The sequence below is a fragment of the Triturus cristatus genome, chromosome 9 (assembly GCF_964204655.1).
Source record: "Triturus cristatus chromosome 9, aTriCri1.1, whole genome shotgun sequence".
NCBI classification, from domain to species: Eukaryota; Metazoa; Chordata; class Amphibia; order Caudata; family Salamandridae; genus Triturus; species Triturus cristatus.
The window spans coordinates 1,149,025,342-1,149,053,332 of NC_140592.1; the positions used below are offsets into that span (position 1 = coordinate 1,149,025,342).

The 27,991-nt window shown below is 42.9% G+C and overlaps 1 protein-coding gene across 8 annotated transcripts in view; it reads left to right on the top strand.

The window, feature by feature from the left end:
• Window positions 1–27,991, top strand: part of CAPN3 (calpain 3) — a 496,647-nt gene that overhangs the window by 416,849 nt on the left and 51,807 nt on the right. For all 8 annotated transcript variants that reach the window (XM_085627100.1, XM_085627104.1, XM_085627105.1 and 5 more), the window contains 2 exons: window positions 5,966–6,023; window positions 19,064–19,128. In XM_085627100.1, the coding sequence (XP_085483226.1) occupies window positions 5,966–6,023; window positions 19,064–19,128 (123 nt within the window). The remainder of the gene's footprint in view (window positions 1–5,965; window positions 6,024–19,063; window positions 19,129–27,991) is intronic.

Genomic DNA, 27,991 nt, shown 5'->3' on the forward strand with positions numbered 1-27,991 from the left:
TAATGTCCCCAAGCAGCCTACTGTATTTATGGTTTGTGTTCCTATCTCCACGTGAAGAGAAGACGAAGGTTCTCTTATAAACAAGGTTACACATTGGATTCGCCACGTTAGGGGCTGCCGGTCTTTAATAAGGAAGGATATAGTCAGAGCCCAAAGGTATAGATCTGAAGATAATTCTACTGATACTATCAAACTTACCTTGGCCAGTCACCCATTGGCTGAGGGTCTCTTGGCACTGGAATTTAGAACTTCTTCTCCAGGTTCCTCGCCTATCCAGTTCAGGCGTTTTCCTCTTGTTGAACCACTGCCACCGAGGGGTTTTGAATCAGACCCACTGAAAGTGGGTCAATCTACTCTTGACAACAGTGATTGACTTACTTCTGTATCTTTAGCTGCGAATTCTAATATTGTTTTTTCATTAGCTCAACCCCATAATAACATAGATGGATTTAGTGATTCTTTACCACGCGAAATGTTTGATCATGTTGATGATATCTTAACGCTCTCCACGTCAAATCTTAAAATAATCTCTTGGAATATTGCGGGTCTATGTAATAAATTGTTGTTGCCAGACTGGAATAATTATATCGAAGAATACGATATATGTATTTTTCAGGAGACCTGGAGTCTCGTGCCATTATATAAATCCGGCTTTACTTGTTTTTTCTTACCAGCAACTTCTATTGGCCGTGGCCGACCTTCGGGGGGCCTTATTGTTTGGGTTAGTATTAGTCTTAATTGTAGGGTAAAACACCTTGAGAGTATATCTTTGGATTTGATGTGGCTAACATTGACAGGGACTAGAGGGGGTCCTGTCATCGAGCTTTTTAATGTCAGAGGTACGAAGGGTGGTCAGAAGTCGCCACTTGTTACAGCTTTGTGTGACGAACTTACCTCCTGTCCGCCTGACTCTTTAATTTTGCTGGCGGGAGATATGAACTGCACCTTCAAACCTTTGGCATCAGAAGATCTGCTAGAGACAGAGGCTGAGGATGCCAGGTGGGGCATACCATCCCTCACTTTACCGCCAATTAAGAAGTGGACGCAGCAGGCCATCCAAATGAACGCTAACACTTGAATTTGGCTAACGGCAGAATGCCCTCTGACATCCCTGGTGCTAACACCTTCAACAGAGTATCATGCCCATCTCGAATCGATTATATTATAATTGATTGTAGATTATGGAGATATTTAGTGGATCTGGTTATAGTTCCTACCACTGAAAGTGATCATAATTCTTTATGTTTGTCTATGAAGAATCCTTGGTCTCCTGATTTCTCTCATTTTGGTTCTGATCGCATCATGTCTTCAAAAGAGGTACTTCCTTTTAACTGCAGGAGGTATTTGAAATGGCCGAAAATTGTCTGTGATGCGCAAAAACTGAATGCTATAAAAAATGTCCTGTTGGCTAAAACCACGGAACTGCATACAGTATGTAGCGTCGTGGGTGGACCCCCTAATATCGGGAATATCTACCTAGAGACAGTTGAGTCAATGGGTTCTTTCTTTGTGGCATCACCAACTTTTAGTAACTCCAATAAGTCCCTTAAAGTCTCATGCTTATGGTATAACTCGGCGTGTAGGCAAAAAAAAGTATCCTGATAGCTGCTGTTAAAAACGCGATTGCCACCTGGTACAGAGCGCTAGGAAGGACTATAAAAAGACAGTATTAAGAGCTAAGTGTGCCTGGGAAGAATCCTTTTGGTTAGATCTAAAGGCTGCCAGTCTGATCAAAGATGGGAATGCCTTTTGGAAACTGTTCTGGAAGACCAAAGGCCAGGACCCCGATATAACTCCCAATCATATTACGAACCAGGAGTGGTTCGATCATTTAAAAAAACTTTATTCTGGGGATGTCGCTCATAGCTCAGGAGACTTCTCTGGTTCTTTTATGTCATCCTCTCTTATAGAGGCATTTGATCCTTTTGTGGAATCTGAAGTCTTGGCTGCTATTAATAAAATAGCCCTAGCCAAGGCTTCCGGACCAGATGGCCTCCCTGGTGATCTGTTCCGAGCTGATCCTCAAGAGTGGGCCAGGTATTTCACCATCTTGCTTAACGCCCTTCTCAAAGGATCCCCCGTCCCAGAATCATGGAAGGGGGCGGAGGTGATCCCAATATTTAAGAAGGGACTTAGGGGAGACCCTGCCAACTATCGACCCATCAGTCTTATCGACGTTGGTCAGAAGATAGTTGGCCGGGTCTTGTTAGAGAGAATCTTGAGATGGGTCAGCGATAATAACATTCTGTCTGACTACCAAGCGGGCTTTAAAGCAAATACGGGTACCACTGACCAGGTCTTTAGGCTCCTTCTTTTATATTGGAAGGTGGTCTCGATTGGCAAGGGCAGTCTTTATCTGGCATTCATAGATTTAAAGACTGCCTTTGACCTAGTTCCCCGCGATCGCCTGTGGCAGGCCTTGAACGAAATGGGTATTCCGCTGCCAATCCTAGACCTTTTGATCCGTCCCCATGTGGGCAACTATGCCCGGGTGAGGTGGGGTTCTCAGGAACAGAAAACAGATAAAATCCCCGTTAATAGGGGAGTCCGCCAGGGCTGTGTTATGGCTCCCACCCTATTCTCTTTGTATGCGAATGGGGTGGTAAGTTTCCTGCGGGAAACTCCAGCTGATGCCCCGACCCTGGCGGGTGACAAAGTTCCTGCCCTACTCTTTGCCGACGACACCCTGTTAATTTCTAAAACACCGGCAGGGCTGCAAAAACTTTTGGATAGGTTTAAGTTGTTCTGTAGATTGACCATTAACACTTCGAAGACCAAACTTCTCTCGTTTAACCCCTGTAGATCCCTTAAAATAACTCCTACTCTGGATGGTGTTCCGCTAGGGCTTGTTAACACTTTTGATTATTTAGGAATTAGAATTTAAGATAGACTAAGTTGGAGACCCCACATTGATAAATTGCTTTTGAATCATAAGCGGGTCACGGGAGCAATTGGGAAGGAACATCGCTCTTCGCAGAGCAGGCCCATTACTCCTGCCCTTGTCATTTATGCTGCTAAAGCCGTTAGTTCGGCACTTTATGGTGCCGAACTTTGGGGCTTCGACAATGTTGATGAAATCTCAAGATCTGAAAACAAATTCCTCAGGGACTTGGTCTCGCTCCCCAGGGGTACTCCTCATAAACCCCTGATGAGCGATATGGGTAGGCGCTCATTTAGGGATCTTGCTAGACTACGTCCCTTGCTCTTTTGGGCCCGCTTATGTCGTACCCCTGAGCTATCTAAATATGTTGATGGCCAAAAAGAAGTGATGAGCTTGACTGGCTCATATAGGATTGGTTGGTTGACTACTGTTAAAAAAGCTTTCTGCTCAATGGGTCTAAGAGAAGTTTGGTAGTTTGAACAACATTTGAGTAAGGCCGATCTTAAGAAGGCCTATTGGACCTGGATTGACAACCTGGAGTATAGTACTCCCAATATAGGTAGCCTGACTGGGGATTTTTATTTACATAAACAGGTGGTTAGGCTGGAGCACTATTTTGATTTTATTCAGAAACCTAGAGATAGGACACTCTACACCCAGTTTAGGTTTGGCACACTCCCTACTCGTGAGTTTTCCAGCAAATGGAATCCCCCCCATCAAACTATTGCAAACTGCCCATGTTACAACGGGGAGGTTGAGACTATAGCGCACCTTGTGTTCGAGTGCCCTGCCTACAAAAACCCTCGTGCAAGATGCTCAGTCCCGTCTGTAGGCAGTTGGGCACTGCGAACTATCGTGTTGCACTTAGAATTTTACAGTCAGACACCAGTCCACTGCTGGTATGTGGTGTGGCCAAATTTCTTGGCTGGTCATGGATTATTAGATTTAGGTCTCTCCGTTTTCTGATATGATTTTTTTTTCTTTTTAAAATTTAATTTTTTATGGCTGTTTTTTCGATTGTCTATTGTCCTTTTGGGGGGTAGAAATGTTTGGTGTAGCAATGTATCCCTCATTTTTTGCTTGCTCCCTTTGTAGCCATACTCCTTTTATCTTCTTTTTCTTTTAATTCCAGTTATTTTATTTTTTTATAACAAATTTGTATGCTTTTATGATATGTTTTTTATCGAAATAAAGCTTTGATGATGATGATGAATTTATATATGAATACCAGTAGGTATGACCCTTGGGCACATGACAGAACCTATAACATGCTGCAGACAGCTAAAATCAGACATAGGAGTCAAGGAGGGCTGCGCGTGGGCTTTAGTGTAAGGAGTCCAGGTTGGGCTCTCCCCATTCTGAGGGCACATGAAGGGTGTAACTGAGTAGCACAAGTTCCACAGTTTGGTTTTAAGGCTACCTCAAAATGACAAAACACACAAGATGATGGACGGAATGTTGCACATTGGCAAAACATTCACCCCCAGTCACACATCTGGGTTTAATCCATTGTTATTTTGCTCACCACGCCACCCCAGTTCAGTCATGACCATATGCAAATCAGTGTTGACCCTGTGCCTCATGGGAACAGTCCAGCCCAAACTGCTAAGCCATGTCTTCCCTGGACCGGAATCAAGCATCCTAGGACCGGTTTCGAGGTCTCACCCCTCTTCAGCCAGGATAGCTTGACTTCAATGGCTTAGTGAGCACGGGACCCACGTCTGGGCATACCCTTCCCACATAGGGCGAACAGCAAAATACACAATATGATGGACGGAATGTTGCACATTGGCAAAACATTCATCCCCAGTCATAGATCTGGGTTTAATCCATCGTTATTTTGCTCATCACGCCACCCCAGTTCAGACATGGCCTTATGCAAATCAGTCTTGACCCTGTGCCTTATGGGAACAGTCCAGCCCGAACTGCCAAGCCATGTCTTCCCTGGACCGGAATCAAGCATCCTAGGACCGGTTTCGGGGTCCCGTGCTCTCCATGCCACTGGAATCAAGCTATCCTGGCTGAAGCGGGGTGAAACCCCGAAACCGGTCCTAGGATGCTTGTTTCCAGTCCAGGGAGGACCTGGCTTGGCAGTTCGGGCTGGACTGTACCCATGAGGCACAGGGTCAAGACTGATTTGCATATGGCTGGGTTCAAACTGGAACGGCATGGTGAGCAAAAAAACGATGGATTTAGGCCCAGATCTCTGTACTGGGGTGAATGTATGACATTGTTCTGCATTCTGTCCATCAACTGTTGTTTTTGCATTTGTCACCCCGAGTGGGAAGGGTATGCCCAGACGTGGGTCCCGTGCTCTCCATGCCACTAGAATCAAGCTATCCTGGCTGAAGCGGGGTGAAACCCCGAACCCGGTCCTAGGATGCTTGTTTCCAGTCCAGAGAGGACCTGGCTTGGCAGTTCGGGCTGTACTGTACCCATGAGGCACAGGGTCAAGACTGATTTGCATATGGCTGGGTTCAAACTGGAACGGCATGGTGAGCAAAAAACGATGGATTTAGGCCCAGATTTTTGTACTGGGGTGAATGTATGACATTGTTCTGCATTCTGTCCATCAACTGTTGTTTTTGCATACCTCAAAATGAGCCAAAAAAAATCGAAATGGAGGTGAATGGAACTTCCAATACAAAGTTAAAATGGCAGGGATGGAGAAACTGCACTTATGCTCCGGGATTTTTGCTTATTTTTACATGCCTGAACAAGATCAGTTTGTCCTTTTCAAAACCCTCAAAATAAAAAAAATACTATTTTGTCATTATGTGAATCAGGTAGACCTAACCTAAGCATAGTATTTCATTCATTCCTTTGCTTCTATTTTGTTTGTGCACATGTGTCTGAGCACTAGTCTAAACATTGCTGCAAGTGTACTCAAACATGGGTACTACAGTTAGGTTTGGAGTCTGTGTATGCTATATCAACTGCAAAAGGGTAAATTGAATATGCCTTCTTGTAGTTGACGGATCAACTTTCAATATCCAGTGCTTATTTAGACCTGTGTAGTTTTCTTTTAATTCACTTAGAGACTATAGTTATGGATAACAGTCCTTTGTTTCTTTTTTTGGGCAGGATATGGAGATCAGTGCTGAAGAACTCAGGACTGTTCTTAAAGGAGTGCTAAACAAACGTGAGTATTGTTTTCTGAGATTTTTTATGGCCATTCAAGGTACCAATTTATGAGAATGCACCTATTGCAATATGTAAGTGTTGTAATAATGGTAATGTCCATTCCAGGTAGTATCTTCAAGTTGATTTATTAAGTACGATGTTACAAGGGAGAGAGCCTCACCAGGAGCAGCCTCACTGCTGCTCAGCCCATCTCCAACTGACACTCACCCACACGAGCATTCCATTCACCAACATTCTCTCACACAGACACTCAGGCTGAGCAGCAGCAGTATAACACATCCCCTTTCTTTGTAATGGAAAAGAAGGAAATTTCAAAAGGCATTAGAAACATTTCAAGAAATATATAAGAATGTCCACTTTCTGGAACATGGCATGAAAAATTAAAGATGGAACATTCATGCAAGAAAATGAAGTAAGGAGGGAGAAACATAACACAAGTACAAAGACTCATGCACATCATCTTCCTTTCTATCACAAAAACAACCCAAACACTCCCACACCTTAGACTACAGACCAACCAAAGTACCTGGTTCGTGAAAGCTGGCCAGGCAAACATGTGAAGCACAAGAGAACCAACAACGAAAGAGTGAAAGAAAACCAACCAAGTAAAAAAAACTGTATGGAAGCGTGGAAAACATCCACACAGAACAAAATAATAAGCACTATAATAGCAAAACTTCCCCCAACAACAAATTGGGGTGTGATGTGTGGAAGGGGCTTCATACAGAACCAAAAGGACTCCCAACGCAAACCCTGACGTGAGAGGAAAAAAGCACAAATCTAGCAAAGGAATCCTTGAAGTCCAAGGGAGTAAAAGTGCAATACAGACGAAAGCAAGAAGTAACCTGGAAATCATGCAAGTAAATGTACATAAAGTAGGCACACATAACTCTTCCTCCAACCAAGACTCCGATCAGCAACAAAAACTCCACCCAAACAAAAAGTTGGGTTGTTATGTGTGGCAAGGGACTCCACACAGAACCAAAACATCCGTACAACAATAGGTGCTTATAACAAACTAACGCATAACCACGTAACGTAGGAGAAAGCTATACCAGGAGCAGAAGAACGCAAAAACGCATGACCCAAATCATGATAAATCCTGTAACCAATGGCATACTTGGTAGCAAACCTAGCAAAATGTAAATTAGCATGTAACATGAAAAGACCAAGCAGAAACTCCAGCCAAACATAAATTTGGGTTGTGATGTGTGGCAAGGGAGTCCACACGGAACCAAACACACATAGTGCAAACCCTGACTTGCAGGGAAAAAAGGCGTAATGCAAACAAACGTTTTAAGGTAAGTACAATCACATGGTAAGAAGGTACAATCACATAGTAACGTGGACCAGAAGTGAATACATGCATGCAACATGTATATATATATTAAGCACACCATGAAAACAGCATTAAAAAATATATATATATATATATATATATATATATATATATATATATGTCTTTTCAAGGATGAAATCTGAGAGTTCCCAGAAAATAATCCAGCGGCACACCCAGGACAAAACAATAAATGTTTTTATTGCTTTAAACGAACAGAACTACGCGTTTCGGCGAAGCCTTTGTCAAGTTAGTGACCTGTGCCCCACTTCTCTTAGAAATACAGGTCATGGTTGATAGACAGTGAAGAAATATTATTGCCAAAATGCCATTTGTTCAGATTTCGTAACATCATTAATATTGCTTGTAGGCCAACCAATAATGTTAATAATCACAAGAACACAATTACTTAAATAACCAAATGGAAAATGAAAATTGAAAAGAAAATCACATTTCCGCCTATGAATGCCAATATGCAATATCTCATGGATACAACGATAATTCATGTTCCGTATCCTTGTTAAATAACAAAAGGGTACTGAGAGTGCCGGGGTAATGTACCCACAATATTTTTGGTAGCAATTTTAAATAAACTGTTTATTTAAAATTGCTACCAAAAATATTTTATCATGAAATTACGTGCTGAAAATGACCAGATGATGTTTAGGCATTGGCCTGTTATGAGATGTGTGTAATTGGAGAACGCCGGTTGGTCACCCTAAATGCACTGTCTTGCAATATGAATAGAGTTCGGGTACATTACCCGGTTACGATTTGGATCCTCATAATTGTAATATAAATAGAGTGGAGCACTTACATGTCGCAATGTGGGTACATTACCCCGGCACTCTCAGTACCCTTTTGTTATTTAACAAGGATACGGAACATGAATTATCGTTGTATCCATGAGATATTGCATATTGGCATTCATAGGCGAAAATGTGATTTTCTTTTCAATTTTCATTTTCCATTTGGTTATTTAAGTAATTGTGTTCTTGTGATTATTAACATTATTGGTTGGCCTACAAGCAATATTAATGATGTTACGAAATCTGAACAAATGGCATTTTGGCGATAATATTTCTTCACTGTCTATCAACCATGACCTGTATTTCTAAGGGAAGTGGGGCACAGGTCACTAACTTGACAAAGGCTTCGCCGAAACGCGTAGTTCTGTTCGTTTAAAGCAATAAAAAAAAAATAAAAAAAAAAAAAATTATTGTTTTGTCCTGGGTGTGCCGCTGGATTATTTTCTGGGAACTCTCAGATTTCATCCTTGAAAAGACATAATAAGCGGGGTTGCGACTGCGGCCGGCACCGGCGTCGAAAGGAAGGAGAGCGGGGATATCGCAACGACTCTTTGGAAACTATATATATATATATCATATGAACAAAAAATCAAGCAGCGTAAAGAAGAGAAGTTCGACCGGGACGAAAGAGACTATAGTCAAGTCAGAATACTAACATTTGCCAAGAAATATGATAATCCCAGGAGAGAACTACGACAAAAACCTAATCAACCATTGGCAGTGGCCCCAGACACATCAGAATCGGAGGTTACAGGAGATGAATCCTCCAATGAAGATGCAGCGAGTGGGATGCCAATTGATGCACCTCCTTTTCACGAGGAGTTTCGACTCATCAGAAAACAGCAATTACAGGGAGGCAGAGGCAAGCCTCCAGAACAGGCAGCAAGAGGAAGACAAGGCGGGGGGGCGGGGGCCAGAAAATTCGAAGGCTCTCCACCCATGACCCGCAGCAGGAAATATTTCAACAAACGGAAGTAAATGAACAAAATTTGACGATAATCAATTTGACCCCCAGAGTGTTAACCAAGGAAGAAGAATTGGTTCTGAAACTTGGTCTCTCGTTTTGCCCACAGAGGAGTATCGAATTTACCCAGACCAGGATTGACCTGTTTAAATTCACTCGTAAGCTGAAGCTTCATAAGTACTTTAAATTGAAACCTACTACTAGGCAAAGTACGAATCCTAGTCAGAGAACTACTGCACCAGATGCTTTAACTGGCAGAGACATTGTAACTTTGCCAGCATTGGAAAATTTGAGAAATGAAACAACTGAGAATGAGAACACTGATATCAATCCCACACAACTCATGGCCCAATATGAAATACAACAAAGTGGAGGATTAAGTCCATTCAAACCGGCATCGGTATTCCTTCCACAAATGGCCAATGACTCGATCGATACATTCTCTGATGCTGTGATTAAAGACCTCACTCGCTTACGTCATGATAATAAGTATAAAAAGAACATTACGAACTTCTCCAAACAGCAAAAGAAGGTGTTAGAGATTTTATCCAAGGACACCTCTCTGGTTTGTAAGCCATCAGACAAAGGAGGCAATATAGTTCTACTGACTAAAACCCAGTATGAAACGGAAGCATTTCGTCAATTAAATAACACTGTATGCTACGAAAGAACCAGTACACAGATGTACAATCAGAGTATCACTGATTATCATGAGTTGATTTCCTCTTGGTACAAAAAGAATAAATTAAATCTAGAGGAACACCTGTTTTTGAGATGTTTAAATCCTATCATTCCCACCTTCTACTACCTGCCTAAGGTTCATAAAGACATCAAGAACCCTCCAGGGAGACCTATAATTGCCTCCCAAGGCAGTCTCACTGAACACCTTTCTATGTACGTTGATTTCTTTATTTCTCAACATGTGGTTACATTGAAATCATATTTGAGAGATACGAAAGATTTTTTAACACACATCGATGAAATTGAATGGCAATCCAGTTACTGTCTTATGGTTCTTGATATAACGAGTCTATATACATGCATTGCGCACACTGATGGCTTAGAAGCTATACGTTTCTTTTTAGAGACTCGTGAACTGAGATTTTATGAACATAACAAGATGATTTTGGAATTTGTCAATTTTTGCCTGACTCACAATATTTTTTTGTTCCAAAACCAGATGTTTAGACAGATGTTGGGGACTGCCATGGGAACCTGCTTCGCCCCCAGCTACGCGAACCTGTACGTTGGCTGGTGGGAGGAGCGGGTGGCCTGGGCGGAGCCTAATGCATTTTGGAACTTGAGGATAAAGGCTTGGTACCGCTATATTGATGATTTGTTCATTATATTTGATGGTCCACCTGACTTGGCTGAATCATATATTGAGGTTTTAAATTGTAACAATGTGAATCTTAAATTTTCAGGTGAAGTTAGCACCAAGGAAGTTAATTATTTGGATCTTACTGTTTATGTAAACGATGGACAGCTACAAACTAAACTCTATCGGAAAGGTACCGCAGGGAATTCCACCCTTTTTGCTACCAGTAGCCATCCCAAAAAACTGGTTGATAGTATTCCATATGGGGAGCTACTTAGGCTGAAAAGGAACAACACCAACCATAAGGAATTTGAAAAGGCAGCAGCATTGAGCTTGCAACGCTTTAGAGTGAGAGGCTATAGCGAAGCGGTTCTGGGTAGTGCCCTAGATAGAGTGAATAAAATCCCGAGGAAAGATCTTCTTGCGGAGAAAGCTGTCAATAAGTCCAAAAATGGTGCTTTCCGCTTGATTACAACTTTTTCTGAAAATGCCAACCAATTGAAGAGGATATTACGTAAGAACTGGCATATCCTCCTCACTGATCACATCATTAAAGAGGACTTACCAACAAATCCTCTAGTTACGTTCAGGAAAGCTAGATCACTCAGAGATCATTTGGTCCATAGCTATCATGACGTAGAACCCACTAGGATATCTTTTAAAACACTTAACGGTTTTTTTCCCTGTGGTAAGTGCAAAGCCTGTAAGAAAAGCAAACGCACTTTAACGTATGATGTACCTGGACTTATCACACCTAAAAAGATCACCAAGTTTCTCACATGCACTACTCCCTATGCTATATATTGTCTAGTGTGCCCTTGTGGGCTCCGTTATATCGGGAGCACTATTCATCCGGCTAAGATTCGGATTCTTGAACATATGAGGGCGATTAACAACGTAGATGAATCCTACCCAGTAGCGAGACATTATAACAAGATGCATCGCAACAATAAGGATCTTCTTTCTTTCTTCTGCTTAAATCATGTACCACAAAGCCCTAGGGGTGGTGACAGGATACAGAAGCTTAGGCGTTTAGAATCACGCTATATCATCGACCTACAAAGTAAGAATCCGCAGGGCCTTAATAGTAGTGAAGAACTTGCTGTGCATTTAGGATGAATCGATTCACATTGTCATATTATGATGAATTTTTCCTCTGATTTCTCTATTTCTTGTATATAATCTGCATTTTTTGTATTGGACATGAACTGTACTAATTGAGTATGTATATAAGGTGCGAATTTACGAGTATCATAGGAGGAATAATATGAGCCCATCTGTGGGCAGGATGTACGTATGACTCCCCTATGCTGTTGTGTCCTATTCAGTTCTGGTGTAACTTTTGAGACAGTATATGAACGCCCATCTGTGGGCTAAATCAAATCAATTATATATTGTGATAAGAATGTATTTACATATCTTTACATGGAATTCTGCCATATTTATTGCATTATTTCCTTTTCTTTGAGACATTCAAAGATGGCGCTATGATTAGTCTGTTTTCTGTCTCTACACCGGAAACTTTGGAAGTGCTTTAAATGTGTAATGGCTGCCGCGTTTCATTGCAGAAATTGACGAAGGCTGAGTGCCGAAACGCGTCTTTGCCCAGGGTTCAAACAATAAATCCTTTTTGAACTCTCCCCCGTGAGTGCTGTCGTCCGTGATGGGTACGATTACCTAATGGAACTGGGAGCTTAAATATATATATATATATATATATATATATATATATATATATATATCTCCAAGAAACAGTGTGCCCATGCACAGAAGCGCACTCGAGCCAGCGTTAGGTTGAGGAGACCTTTATTCAGGGAAGACTGCCAATGTCACGAGAAGTCAATAAAAGAAAAGTGGCGCCAGATTCACGACGCGTTTCGGGTTTATCCCTTCTTCTTGGTGAGACGCCATTGCAGCTACCTGCACCTGCAAGTATTTAGTCAAATCTGCCCTCCAATGGGCCAATCAGGTAAGTGGACTTCTCCAGATGTATTCTGGGAAATGTAGTGCAGGTAAGTTTTCGTGCCTCAGTATTCATGCTGCAAATAATTCTTACATCTAGCCCTGGATGGGCCTCTCGTGGCAGCCGCAGAAAACAATCACTCCAATCACGCTGCTCCTAGGAACTTGGCAGATTCCAAGCCCCCTGGCCCCCTACAATCAACGGGGTGGTGCACTTCTCGCGGCTGGGCGGCCGCGCTAAACATCCAGGAAACAGTGTGCCCATGCACAGAAGCGCACTCAAGCCAGCGTTAGGTTCGAGGAGACCTTTATTCAGGGAAGACTGCCAATGTCACGAGAAGTCAATAAAAGAAAAGTGGCGCCAGATTCAGGACGCGTTTCGGGTTTATCCCTTCTTCTTGGTGAGACGCCATTGCAGCTACCTGCACCTGCAAGTATTTAGTCAAATCTGCCCTCCAATGGGCCAATCAGGTAAGTGGACTTCTCCAGATGTATTCTGGGAAATGTAGTGCAGGTAAGTTTTCGTGCCTCAGTATTCATGCTGCAAATAATTCTTACATCTAGCCCTGAATGGGCCTCTCGTGGCAGTAGCAGAAAACAATCACTCCAATCACGCTGCTCCTAGGAACTTGGCACATTCCAAGCCCCCTGGCCCCCTACGAGTGCGCTTCTGTGCATGGGCACACTGTTTCTTATATATATATATATATATATATATATATATATATATATATACCCTCAACGAAAACTCCACTGCAATAGGTGGTAATTAAGCATAGAATCAGCAGATACGAAGCACACTTAAATAATAAAGCGTTGAACCTAAAGAAAACATAAATCAAGCAAAAGGCATTAAAACATTTGAACCCAGGGAAAAAACATTGTGAAAAATGCAAAACACAGCAAGGGCAAACTCCGGTGAGTGAACTCTCACCCGAGGAACAATGCAAGTGTGTCCAGTACATGCACATCGCTGAATTGAGTAAACTACTTGAGTGAGGACTTGCTGACAAACACTTGTTGAACGAATATTAAAAAAGAAGAGGAAAACGCCAGCTTCGTGTTGCTTGGAGAAGATGTGACAAAAACGCAATGAAAATAAAATAGTACCTTGTTGAGACAATCCCCCTTCCAGAACTTGCCAATGTCCTGCATGCTGGAGTGCAGTCAAAACAGTTTAAAATCACCACTTCCTTAAACAAGGAACGGACGAACTGACCGGCGGGTCATGAGACAGTGCTTTATATGCGCAGTGCAAAGACGATACTTGTGGCTTTTGCCAACCACAAGATGGCGGCACGTTTAGGACGCTGAGCCGGGTGGCTCGCGGCGCCTCCATGCAGCTAGGCGTCACTCTGCAAGCCTGAGAACCATGGAAGCAGCAAGATAATTGAGGAGTGCAGCGTCTCCGAGGGGAGATGAAATGCATTGCGTGTATTGCAGGTAAGGTTGCTCGCGCTGTGGGACAAGAGCCAGTACATTTGAAAAGGAAGCGCACGCTCTCAACGGTCACAACGCTGAATATTCTCAATATTAAAAAAAACAATTATGGACAAAAATTGCCTCAGCAAATGCACCGGGACACATCAGTGCACACGCAATCCAGGCGCGCTTTGAGCAAGAGCGGCAGGAGAGGCAGTCAAAGATGTGAAATAAACTGATGAAACAGTGTCATCATTTCCAAAAATATGTTGGGATAAGGAATCCATTAAGTTGACGCAGAGTTGGAATGGTCACAGGGTAAAGTAATAAATATGTTGGGATAAGGAATCCATTAAGTTGACGAAGAGTTGGAACGGTCACAGGGTAAAGTGGGTATCTGGCTCCAGGTGAAACCGGTAACTCCTCATTGAACATTCCCAATGTAGCGGGACAAAGTGGCAGGGTGGGGACAACTGTCCCTAAGCAGCAGGAGAGGGAGCAGTAAAGGAGAGCAGGGACTGGCACAGAGAAGTTTGGGCAACCGATGTAGGGGTCACTGGTGGAGCTCACTCAGGGGTGCCAGAATGCTTTAAGTCTGTAGCTTGTAGTTTTAAGAGATTCTTTACTATGGAATTCCTTCAGGATGCAAGTTTCAGTAGTTCATCAGGTGGAACACGCAGGTTCTTTTCCAGATCGTTGCCAAAATATGTTGTAATAATGGTAATGTCCATTCCAGGTAGTAACTTCAAGTTGATTTTTTAAGTAGGATGTTACAAGGGAGAGAGCCCCACCAGGAGCAGCCTCACTGCTGCTCAGCTAATCTCCAACTGACACTCACCCACACACGAACATTCCATCCACCAACATTCTCTCGCACAGACACTCAGGCTGAGCAGCAGCAGTATAACAGTAAGGTTATTAGGTTGTTGGCATTAAGGAAACAATAAGCTCTATTGTAGTAAAAAATCGTAATGCTATTTTCAGCAATAGAAGGAATTGAAAATAAAAACAGCTGTTCATAGTCCCCTATTCTGGGTAGTAAAGTTTCTGAGACCAAGTGGTTGTTTCAAGTTAGGTAGAAGCAAAAATCTGCAAATGCACCTTTTGTTCATCTCACGGAACCCAACCTCATTCATCGGTGGGCAAAAACACTTGGTTTCAGATCCCTTTGCCAGAGCCCCTAATGGGAGTGACCTTCCAACTCAGTTTTTTCTTGTTCACTGCTGAGATGAGATGCATGGTCAGAAAAAAAGCTGCAATGTTTCTGTAAAAGACCAGGCTGCCATATCATGGCATGCCCACCTGGTATTACATTCAGTGGTCACGACACATATTAACAGTAATGGGGCGGATGGAGGGGTTACGAGGAGCACGGGGGGGGACTGCGAGGGGAATAAAACGTACCCGATGCTGCTTCTGCTGCCTCACGCCTTGGAGCTCCTCGGCGTCCTGGTCCCAGCAGCCACTGGTACAGCATCAGAGACTCCATGTGCAATCCCTGCGCGGCTCTCATGCTGCATAGAGAGCAGCGTGGGGATTGGTCTGAGCGGGCTTGTTTAACGCTGGCTCAGGCAGAGGGAGTCTGTGCTGTTTCTCCAACCCGGCTGTGCAGTACAGCTGGGTTGGAGAAACCGATCTGCTTATGTCTGTTTGGCCAGTTAGCAATGCACATCAGTCTGCCCCCCTCCTATGGCCCTGCCTGGCCCCACCCATCCCTACACACGCTGGATCAGCTAGCAGCTGAAAAATAAAACAATATTGTTTATTTTTTTTCAGCGGCTAGTAGAGCCAGTGGGGCGACGCTCCTCCACAAATGTGGAGGAGCCACTGCTGTTTCATTTTCATCGATAATGTTCCCTTCTTCCCAGCAGGGAGACTGTACATGTGGCATCTAGGACATCTTCAAGTCTTAATACGGTGCTTATCTTCAGCACATGAATAGACACCCACAAACCACGAAAGGTGATTTTGCATGAGGCTTATGTTTTTTACATGTCTTTGTTATCTTCTTTGACTGAGCTAAGTTAAAACAGGAATGACCTCTTTGTATGTCAAAGCTCTGAGTCTGTTAGAAAGCCACAATACTAAAGATTTATCCTGTTTAACTACCACACCTACCCTTAGGGTGGAATGTTTCAACTGAACGGAAGACAAATTTAGCCCATGGTGTGATGCTTTATGAGCTTATGATCAAAGAGATGCTTGTGCAGCCATGAGCCAGTTCAGGATGAAGGCTATCCTGGATTATGTCATAGCCCCTTGCACTAAAAAGCTTCTGTCTAGGTCTTAGGGCTGCAGCCGGCACTAGCACACTAAGTGGAAGTGGAACATCATTGCTGTGTTCTGCTGCCATCCTCTACATTTTGGGTGATAAAAGAATAGTTTAAATGAGAGGCTATATAATTGAATTGATTGATCCATTGGTGATCATTTATAGGAAACTTTTCTTTCCTTTTTTCTCTCCTGCAGACTCAAGCTATGCGTGGAAGCTTGCTTCACGCTTTAGTGCATAAATCCCAGAGCATTACACATAGGGTTGGTTCATAGCTGGTGGGGAAAGAAATATTAATCAGATCTATATGTCTTGCGCTCACAAGTACAGGTGGCCTGGCTCACAGAATATGCGTAAATCTATACATCATTGATTTCCCCTTAAATTGCGCTCGGAGTCAGAGATTTTAGGGTGAATTACAGAGTCCTGCCACATAGAAATCAATGTAAATTATGGCATTCCAGGAAAACATCTTCCAGTCCTTGTGCACTCTGTGGATATTCTGCATGGTGGAAAATCTACAGGTTTTCACGTGGCAGAAAATCCAGTTGAGTGAACTTTGTGGAATTTACAAAAGTTTATATTTTTTCTTTTTGTGTTTTTTCTTTACAGCCTTATTAAATATGTACCTTTTCCTTTCCTAGTCTATAAAACACTAATGTGTGTGGCTTACAAGAGTGGTGGTATTGCATCCATTTTCGGGATAAAAAACAACTAGCACAATGTTTGTGAATATTCCTAAACATTTGAGTTTGTGTTCTCGACTTCCATTTGCATGACCACCTATTGGAATACCTTATTTCACGTGCCTGCCCATTGTTACGACTCCTCGTAGTCTGCCGTATTGTTGGAGTGTCTGTAGTCAGCGAATTGAAAAATCATCTGTTTCCAATTCTTTGAAATCTGCCCACAAGTTAGTTCTTTGTGGATGTACGTTTCATTTACATGTGCAAAAAGCAGGGATATGCGTAATGTTTTATTCCGCCCGCAGTATTAGTGGGATTTGGCAACTGCGCGTTACTCTGGTAACGTGGAGTTCTGATCAAATTCTGCCACTAGCCGCTTGGTGGAATTTGGCATCTCCTAGCTCGTTTTTCTAATGTGGGCGGTCACAGTCTGAGGCCTGCTTCTCGAGTAGATTTGCTGCCGCTCGAGTAGGTTTTCTACACGAGCAGCAGCAAAATCAACTTGAATGTCTGCGCATGCTTGCGCGCCGCATAGTGCGGTTATTGCTGATTTTTCCAGCGCCGCTCAAGCTCCCGGCGCTAAATTGCAGCCACAAGCAGTATGCCATGCATATTTTCCGCCCGTTGGTGGAGCTCCATGGAATCTTGCGGAGTTTTTATGTAACTGCACGGAGTGAACATCCGAATTCCGCCCACCCCTAACCAATAGTAAGACTAATATACTTATCGGCTATGCATTAAAATTAAATGCTTGCCATCAGGCCCCATTTGTGACGTGTACTAAGGAATGCTGAATTATCAATTAAGAAATCTTGCATGAAGATTACACAGCCAATGTGCAATTTAAACCACATCTAATGCCTGGATTCATTATATGCTTACGTGGGCCTCGAAAGATGCATGGTGACCCAAGAACCAGCCTTTTTTGCAAAGAAATTGGCAAAAGCTATGTTTGAAAAGTGCAAGAGCTACTTACCTTGTGAGCAGCACAAGAAGGACAATGGGTGCACATTCTGTGTTATATTATTTCTTAGAATTTTACTGAGTTTCAACTTCTTTCTTTTGTTGCTACTGTGAGTGGGTGCAATAAAGGATATTGCAGAATGTTAGCCTCCATCTTTTCATAAAAGTATTTTATATGGCTTACGCTTGGGTGATTGTCTTTGAATGTTGTACTGGATGGCACTGTTGGTTCATCTTTGTGTTGTAGCACAAAGCTTACCATTCCACTTGAACAGTTATTTTGTGGGGAAATGTGCCTGATGACTATCAGCCTGCTAGACGTACTAAATCTGGAATGGCTAAAAATGTTACCATTTGTGCAATGCAGTGCTTCTGATTTTAATGCAACTCTATGCTGTTTTTATGTTAGTTTATCCAACAACTGTTCTTAAAATGTACATTATTCAGTACAACTCAGGCCAATTATTTCGAGATTTTCTTTCCCAAATGTAATTGCTAGGTAATTCAATTATTTAATTTCTTATGGTTATATTTCATTTGGCCATGGTTGCTTCTGCCCACTTCAGGTCCCTAAGTCAGTGTTAACGTGATCTAAATAAATACTTTCTCAAATGTAAGATCGTTTCCATGTCAATGTTTACCACCCTTTTCTACGCAATGACATGTACTGCTGTTAGTAGCTTTAGTTTGTGAAAAACCCAGATTTACAGTGTCTTTCAGTGATTTGTTTTTCTGATGCATTTACTTCTTTTCCACATTAACTGTGCATTACTACCAAGATGAGTGGAACTGTAGTTCTTAATACTAGTGAGTACAGATGTTGTTTGATGATGGCTCCGATATGCCATCTAGTTCTCACCATATATGGTGTTGTAAATGTCAGTTATAGTACCTGGAGGATTGATTTGAAGGTACTTATAAAGCGTGTCACAGAACCAGACATCTCACAGTGTTATGCAACCTAAGCAAAGCATGCTGTATGTGTAGACAGAGCCTTGCTACCAGTTAGATTAAAGTGTTAATATTATGTTGCACCAGTACAATCCCACAGAGCAGTGTGTGCTTGTTTTCAGCACTTTCCCACTGCTGCAAGCCTACACTATCAGGTGTGAGCTATTTTGTGATGCAATATGGTTGTTAAACTAAAAACTTGAATGATCTAGATTTTTAATTTGAAGATTTTTTACCATGTTGATTTTGTATACCTAGAAATGTGTCTGGGTAAATCAATAAAGGGAGTTCTGTCAAGGGCAATCACAAGTTCGAATTTAATTCTGATACGCATTTCTTTCTTCCTTTAATCCAGATAAAGACTTGAAGGTAGAAGAGTTTACGCTGGACTCCTGCCGCAGTATGATCGCCCTCATGGACGTATCCTTCTTATGCCATATCTGAAAACACTAGAGAGAGTCTGAGGGGCCCCATGTCCGACATTTGAAGTTGTGTGTGACAGAAGAAGGGCCAGGTCTTCCCCTTTTGATGGGTTATTCAAGCATCAAAAATAAGATGTTGAAGAGTAATTTTGAGAATTGTGCTTCTGCCGGGGTCCAGTAGACATAATGGCAAAACAACTGCCCATTGTAAGGCAACTGGACTGTCACTGTGTCTGGCAGAACAAGAATCTGATATTTGAGGTTTTAAATGTGGCTTTGTTACAACCTATGTTTATCTTGCAAACACAAATGCTTTTAAGAATCTAGCCCAAAGTCTGAGAAATGTGTCCCCCCTCCATCAGGCAACATGAGCACCATTATGTCATTATCAAAAGTCTAGAATTTAAAAGAATCCCACTGTATGCACTGTTATTCGCAACAATATTCATAAAATACTGCAAAGGTTGATGCTAATAATGCTCATTAGGAAGTTTTTCAAAATCTTTAAAGAGAAAATACACCTGAAGGGTAGCATTTACACCATCTCTAACTATATGGATTGAATTAGCATCAAACTTCAAAGTTATCTCAATCAGTAAAAGTATTGCAGCAGTAGCTAAATATAATGGGCCCGATTCACAAAAGTAATCTGAGACAAAATCCTAACTTTACAACTTTTGGTATTCACAAAACGCATTTAGGAATAGTAAAGTTAGGAATTCTAACTTTAATACTCCTGAATGCCTTGTGTGAATAACGAAAGTTGTAAAGTTAGGATTTTGTCTCAGATTACTTTTGTGAATTGGGCCCAATGCAAATCATTTATATCTTTTGATAGTTGTTCAGTGAATAAAGGTTGGCTCTTAAGAAAGGTGACAGGAATAGTGGCCCACGTGATCCTGACTTTGATTCTTGATCCTTTCTCAAACCTACCCTACCAAGCAACATTCACCTGGTAAGCTGTTGAAGCTATCTTTTTTGATTTTTTGGAAAGTACCATTGAATCATGATGGAACCATTCATAAGATAGAATAAGATCATTCATAAGATGGAATATGATCATGAATAAGATTATTCATAGGAAGGAATCATTCATAAGCTGAAATCATTGAGGCTCAACCAAACCCCATGAATTCTTCTCAGGGGGGCTTCAGATTATACAGAAGTCTAGAACCATTCATAAGATAGAATAAGATCATTCATAAGATGGAATAAGATCATGAATAAGATTATTCATAGGAAGGAATCATTCATAAGCTGAAATCATTGAGGCTCAACCAAAGCCCCATGAATTCTTCTCAGGGGGGCTTCAGATTATACAGAAGTCTAGGAACAGTGCTATTACTCCAGTATTGGAGCTTTCATAGATTCACATGCCTGAATCATTCCTCATCGTTGAGACGGTAGTCTCCGGTACATAAAAAAACAATGCTTAGTAGTATAGCAAACTGAAAAGCGGCCTAGGCCCATTGCCCCTTTGCAACCCATAACCTTTGTTATGTAAAAAAGGACCAAACTTGTCTCTGAACCAATCAGAGCCTCTCACCCTCTAGAACACTCCTGAGAGAACCTCTTGCCCCTCGGATTTTCTACTGCACGTTGTGCTAAGGAGTCTCCTTTGAGCTCTGCTCAAATTCTACAGTTTTTTCTACTTCACTCTGGATTTGAGAGTTCTTCAACTAATTTGATAATTTTTGATAACTGCCTTTTTCTTCACCAACTCCTGAGAATGGCTGACAAAGAGAAGAAAGGTTTATTTAGAGCCTGTGCTACCTGTTCAAAGAAAAGGCTATATACAGACGACCCTCATAAAGATTGCATATACTGTCTTTATTCAGACCATCAGGCAAAGGACTGTAAGGCATGTCGTACCTTTTCTAATAAAACACTGAGGGATCGTGAAGGAAGGCTTTTACTATGGCTTCAAAAATGTAAAACCAGGAAAGACGTCATGTCTAGTGACAGTGATGAGGCGTCTACAACTTTTAGGAGATCTCAGAAAAGAAGCAGATCTCCTCAGGCTCATACCTCAGGGGAACGACCCCTTAAAAAGACCTCTATTGGGTCTTCTGGGCGCAGTCCCTGAAAATCTCCACGTAAGGAAAAGGAGAGCAAGGGTCATGCTTCAGGGGTAAAACATACAAAGAGGACAAAGAAGACAAGCTCAGAGCCCTCAAAATCACCCCCTAAAGTCAAACATTCATTCAAGAAGCCGGCCTCCACACCTCCTGAGGAAAGTCACTACTACCAAGGTCTCAACAAGATCCAGTGACCTCTGATGATGAACAGGAAGAGGGAGAGATAACGGAACCTAGTAAAGAGTGGGACGATTATCTCATTCCGTCGCCTTCCTCTCCTTCACCGAAACCTGTCGATTCTCCTCCGGAGGACATCGGGGGGTTCCATAATTTAATGGAGAGAGCTACAACGAGATTTGCGCTCACCATGTCATCTGAGAAAACGGAATGTTTCTTGTACGATTTCAAGGAGCCATATCGCAAGGCAGTTCGGTCTCTTCCAATTGTCAGTCATATATGGGAAGAGGGTCTCAAAGTCATGGAGACACCAGCAACGGTTACTCCAGTACTCGCCAGGCTGGACAAGAAATATAAAGCGCCCTCGGATGCTCCAGCTTGTCTACTAGGCCACCCCAAGCCGGACTCAGTTATAACCCAGGCGGCTCAGCAGAAATCGGGGAATCCATCAGCTCGACAGAGAGGGTAGGCGCTTGGACAATGCGGGGAAGAGATTTTCTTCCATATCTGCCCTTCTAGTTTAGGCAGCGAATGTCCTGGCCATTCTGGGCAGGTATGATAGGCAAATGTGGTGTGACCTCTCGCCTTACATAAACAGCATTCCAGAAGCTGGTAGACAGAAGGCCAAAAAGATCCTCCAAGAAGGTGAAAAGACTTCGGCTGAAGTCATAGATTGCGCAATGGACATTGCGACCACGGCCTCCAGATCTTTGGGAGGGGCGGCAGTCTTACGCCGGCAAGGATGGCTGAGAGCAACAGCATTTAGGCCTGAAGTCCAGAATAAAATCTTGGACCTTCCCTTCAATGGAGAGGATTTGTTCGGAAAACACATCGACGAGGCTCTGCAGAGTATCAAAAAAGATACCGACACTGCAAAATCACTGGGAACGCTGCAATATAGGAAGGTTCCTTTTCGAGGCTCTAGAGGTAGGGGCCAATCCGCCTATAGAGGAGGTTACCAAGAAGGCAGATACACTTCTTACTCCACCTCATCTCAGCCCTACCGTCAGCAGCATACACAATGACAAACAGGAGGCTACACAAAATCTACTCCTAGAGGTCGAGGAGGTCGGAAGGGGAAGGACAACACCCAACGACAATGACAACTTTCTGACTCCGGCTACACCTATTCCTCTTACGTACACATGTTACCCTGGGTGGAAAAATTGCTTATCTTCAAAATTGGCAGCAAATAACTACGGACCAATGGGACATCAACATAATACAATTCGGACACACTCTAGAACTTCTGCAAACGCCCCTTTGTACACCGCCGAAACATCAAGAGGTCAAACAGTTACATCAGATGCGTTGGGAGATTCGGACAATGCTCCGTAAGAGAGCAATAGAACCGGTACCGAACTCCCAGAGAGGAAGGGGATTTTATTCCCGTTTTTTTCTAGTCAAGAAAAACGTTCTCCAATGGCGTCCTATTTTGGACATCAGGTCCCTAAACACCTATCTCAAGAAACAATCTTTCAGAATGGTTTCCCTCCTAGATGCTGCTCTTAGATCCAGGAGATCATATGACCACATTGGACCTACAGGATGCGTACTTTCACATCCCCATCCATCCTTCCCACAGGCAGTACCTTTGGTTCATGGTGGTCGGAGAGCATTACCAATTCAAGGTACTGCCTTTCGGCCTGAAGTCAGCCCCGAGAATTTTTACGAAATGCCTGGCCCCAGTGGCAGCTGTTCTAAGGAAACAAACACCAAGTATTTCCTTACCTCGACGACTGGTTGGTCAAAGCGCCATCAGCAGCATCGGCCCGGTCGTCAACAACGGCTTGCGTGGAGCTGTTTGCCAGGTTAGGTCTGACTTAAAACAAAGAAAAATCATCTCTTCATCTGACACGAAACATCACCTTCTTGGGAGTGATACTAGACACAGAGGTAAACAAAGCGTTCACCTCCAAGCAAAGGCAGCTGAGAATAATATCTCAATCCCAGAGTTTTATAAGAAGAAAGTGTCTTTCAGTACGCAAGTACAAATCATTGCTGGGAACGATATCATCTTGCATTCCCCTCGTACCTTTCTGCAGGCTAAGGATGCATCCGTTGCAAGAGCAACTGGATCTACAATGGCGTCAGGCGGAGGGATCATTCGACAATATAGTCAGGGTAACGCCGACCATGATCCACGCGGCAACATGGTGGACCCAAAAGCGGAGCGTCTCACAGGGTCTTTCATTCCTTACACAACCAGCGCCACTGGTGATTACGACAGATGCGTCCTTAGAAGGCTGGGGAGCGTTCCTTCAGGACCTCCAAGTCAGCGGTCCATGGAAGTTGCACAAACAGCAAATGCACATCAACCTCTTGGAACTCAGAGCCGTCCGCTTAGCATTGCTAGCGTTCCTACCAAGGATACAGGGATCAGCTGTGTTGATAAGAACGGACAACACGACAGCAATGCACTACTTAAACAGGGAGGTACAAGATCACTCTCCCTGTCTCAAGAAGCCCAGAAGGTATGGGAATGGGCACTGTAACACAAGATATCCATAACAGCGGAACATCTCCCAGGGGACCAGAACGTCAAGGCGGATACTCTCAGCAGGCTCAAATTCCCCTGCCACGAGTGGGAGATCGACCAGGGGAGTCTAGACGGCATCTTCCAAAGATGGGGAAAACCGACAGTAGACCTCTTTGCAACAGTGGAGAACAAAAAATGCCAGTTCTTCGCAAGCTGGCTTCCCAACGGGGATCTTGGGGGAATGCGTTTTTGATGGCATGGTCAGGCGTCTTTGCCTACGCCTTTCCTCCAATTCCCCTCCTACCACGTGTTCTTATGAAGATCAGAAAGGAACCGTGCAAGATAATCCTGATAGCACCATGGTGGCCCAGGCAACACTGGTTCACAGAGCTTCTGCTACAGTCGGAGGAAAACCTGATTCGCCTCCAGCCAATACCGTCACTCCTGACGATGTCCCGGGGCGAAGTGCTTCACCCGGACCCGAAATTACTGCACTTAGTGGCCTAGCTCCTGAACACTGCGAATTTCAGCATCTAAATATCTCAGCGGAGTGCAGAGAGATCCTATGGAGAGCCAGAGCAGATAGTACGAACAAAATGTACAGGATGAAGTGGAAGAGATTCTGCTTTTTTAAATTAATTTTTTTTATTGAATATTTTATTGAGTTTTTCCAACCAACGTACCGATAAATCACAGTTACATAAAATAGCAACATGTAGCAGATCCAACCATCAATGTACATAGCAGGAGAAATCAGTTCTTCAACATTTACTACCCTAGCCCCCCCCCCACCACCCTCTCTACCCCCACCCCCCCCCGCTGTCCACGTGCCCGCGTCAACCCCTCCTGAGCCTAGCCATTAAGCACCCCTAGGTCCGAGACAGTCGAGCTCAAATCAATGGAAAAGCCATCCTCCTTGTTGTGGAAGAGATTCTGCTTATGGTGCAAAAGATGTACCATTCATCCTTTGAACTCGGCAGCGCACGAGATTATTCCATACATTTTGCTTTTGGCAAAGTCTGGTTTGGCTCATGCATCTGTAAAGGTACATCTAGCCGCAATATCACGCTACAGAAGGACTTCCTCGGGACCATCTCCGTGGTTCGCAAGAGTCATCAAACAATTCATGAAGGGATTGTTCCGGGTTTTTCCTCCAGTAAAGCCACCACCGCCTCTCTGGCAATTGAACATTGTTCTTTCCCAATTAATGAAACAGCCCTTCGAGCCAATACACAGGGCAGATCTTAAATTCTTGTCGTGGAAAGTTGTGCTTCTCATCGCGCTCACTTCAGCGAGGAGAGTGGGGGAAATACGGGCTCTCACGATCCAAGACCCTTTCTTACAATTCAAAGAGGACAGAATGATACTCAGGACTAATCCAAAATTAATTCCAAAAGTACCAACTGATTTTCATTTAAATGAGCCACTAATTCTCAAACGGTTCTTTCCTCAACCAACAACAGCGGCGGAAAGAGCTCTCCACTCGCTGGATGTCCAACACTGTCTTAAGCTCTTTGCAAAAGACTAGACCTTTCCGCAAGTCTTCACAACTTTTTGTCGCCTTCAGCGCACCCAAGAAGGGTTTCCCTTTGTCAAAAAGGGGAATTGCCAGATGGATTTCCAGTGCAATAGAGTATTGTCATCAGGCAGCTGGACGACCTCTGAATGCACGAGTCCGTGCCCATTCGACAAGAGCAGTGTCCACCTCCACTGCTTTGTTTGCGGGAGTTCCGATCCAGGATATCTGCAGGGCAGCGACCTGGACAAGTACGCACACCTTCACCAGGCTTTACTCTTGGATGCAGCCACAGGAAGAGATGTGGCGGTGGGAGAAGCGGTGCTGAGGAACCTTATCCAGTAACGGGGAGCCCTCTTTACCATTCCTCCTTCCTTTATTGGTCACATTTGCACATTTTATTGTTGTTTATTGTATTATATGCAATTTGCAGAGTGTTTTTTCTGTGTGTATTGGTAAAGGAAGACCGCTTTTATCACACTACATATGTTCCCTTGTTCCAGGTCTTGGGTAACAAAAAATGTGCTATGATTTACTGCTCGCTATTCTGATTCAGGCATGTGAATCTATGAAAGCTCCAATACTGGAGAACTACAGTTACAGGTAAGTAACTTGTTTTCATAGCTTTGATAGGTAAACTGTGGCAGATGGTCAATGCCAGCTTTGCTCTTAGTAGATCTAACAGAGCATTTGGTGCCATTTTAATGGCATCTTGCTAGCACACGTTGTGGTAGTAGTTATGGGTGGCATTGTTTTGGTCTTGATGGATCGTTTCTGAATGTATAAAAGCAAAGTTTGGCTTTGCCTTCTTTCTCTTCAGAACCTCCTGTCATCATTTATGGAGTGATGTGTGGATTTTTTTTTTTTTTACTATTTACTAATACTAATGTATCCCTTAGCTGTCCTAATAGCCATCTACTTCAAAGCTGCGCAAATTATAAACCGTTCACTTTTTATACCTGCTTCCGATCCTTTATTTCTAAAACACAATTATAGATGACCAGGGCCTTTCAGTCCTGAGACCTTCTGCTATGGAATGCCTTGTCCTGTCTTTGAGGGTGCGCTCTCTAATAAACGTCTTGTCTAAGCTCAAAGCGCTAGTCTTCAGTATATTCCCCTAGTCTTGCTACTTGTGCCAAGAAACCTAGTGTATCACTCTCAATAAATGCATTAGGTTTATGGTCCAGTTTCCTCCATTCTTACTGCTTTAGTCTCCTGCCTTTTGTCAGGGTATTGTGGATGCAAACAAACATTTTGAAACTAAGTGGCAAAAAAAAGATTCTTGTGGTGACAGATATAGTCTGACACCAGATCACAGGTCAGAGAGTTTTGTCCCAAGCCTAGTACCATGCCTATTGGTCAAACACCTGGGAATATAATTCCATGAAAATACGTCTTTCCACCATCACATACAGGCAACTGCTAAACCTGACATTTTAACATAAGAATTCTCATCAAGGGTGTATTTTTGCTTACAGGCTTTGATAAATGCCAATGTGCCCCCTCTGTAATTTTATCCAGGCTTGGTTTGTGTAATATGTTTATCGGATGCGTTAATTAATGAAACACCTTTAATATTTAAGGCAGACTCAAGTAAACATGCAAAGTACTGTATTAGTAAATAACACTGGGTCTTCTGAAATCATCAAATAACTATTTTAAATAATATTTGTTTCTAGATACCATATATCATACTGAAAGTTTATCTGCTGTTACTAAGCAATGTTTTCATTTTGAACCTTGACACAGAAAGAATAAGTGAACTAGATATGGTAATCCTCAGTCCACAGTGAAAATTATATTCAACTAAGGTGCTACAAGTGTTGGATAACATTCAAAATAAGAGCAACACCAAAAGAGAAGGTAAAAGTGCACATAATTTACGAAAGGATAATCCATATTGTGGAATGCTAAATTCGTTTTTTTACGTACACTGTCAGAATGCAGCACACATAGAAAAAGGAAAAATGAGGAGAAATAAAAACATTTTTGCTCGTTGCACCTCCCTAACGCCACCCCTGGGGTGGCGTTAGATTTTGAGCATTCCGAGGTTTTCAATTACTAGTAAATTGGGGAATGTGTCAGATTCCCCAGGTGTTGCGTGAGAACACACACAGCAACACCCATGGAACGCCCCTTTCACGCAGTGTTCTGTATGAAAGGGGCACATATTTACAAGGCCATGAAAAGCCGCGTAAAGTGGCTTTACGTGGCCATGTAATTATGCTGGGGCACATTGTGCCACTGGAACGTCAAAAAAGTGACGTTCGGGTGCCGCAAGGGGCCTCATAAATGAGCCCCTCAGGTTTTAAATTCCAGGGTCATCATCAGGGCATTTGTCAAGTGTGGAGCATCTCGCATTCAAATTGGAATTAATAGATGGGCTGTACAGCTCAGTCAAAAACATAGTGAAACAGAGTCTAAGCTGATATAGGATATAAGAATGGCTGTTCTTAAACATAAGTAACTGATAAAGGATGTAATTTGGTATGTATTCAGGGTAGCCTTGTTCTCAATGCACTGTTTAATTCTAAATAGGTTAGGGTACATTTTGGGGTAAGTGATGGTGAAAGAAATTTCTATAGGGAACTATTGCCAAGGCATCTTAGCG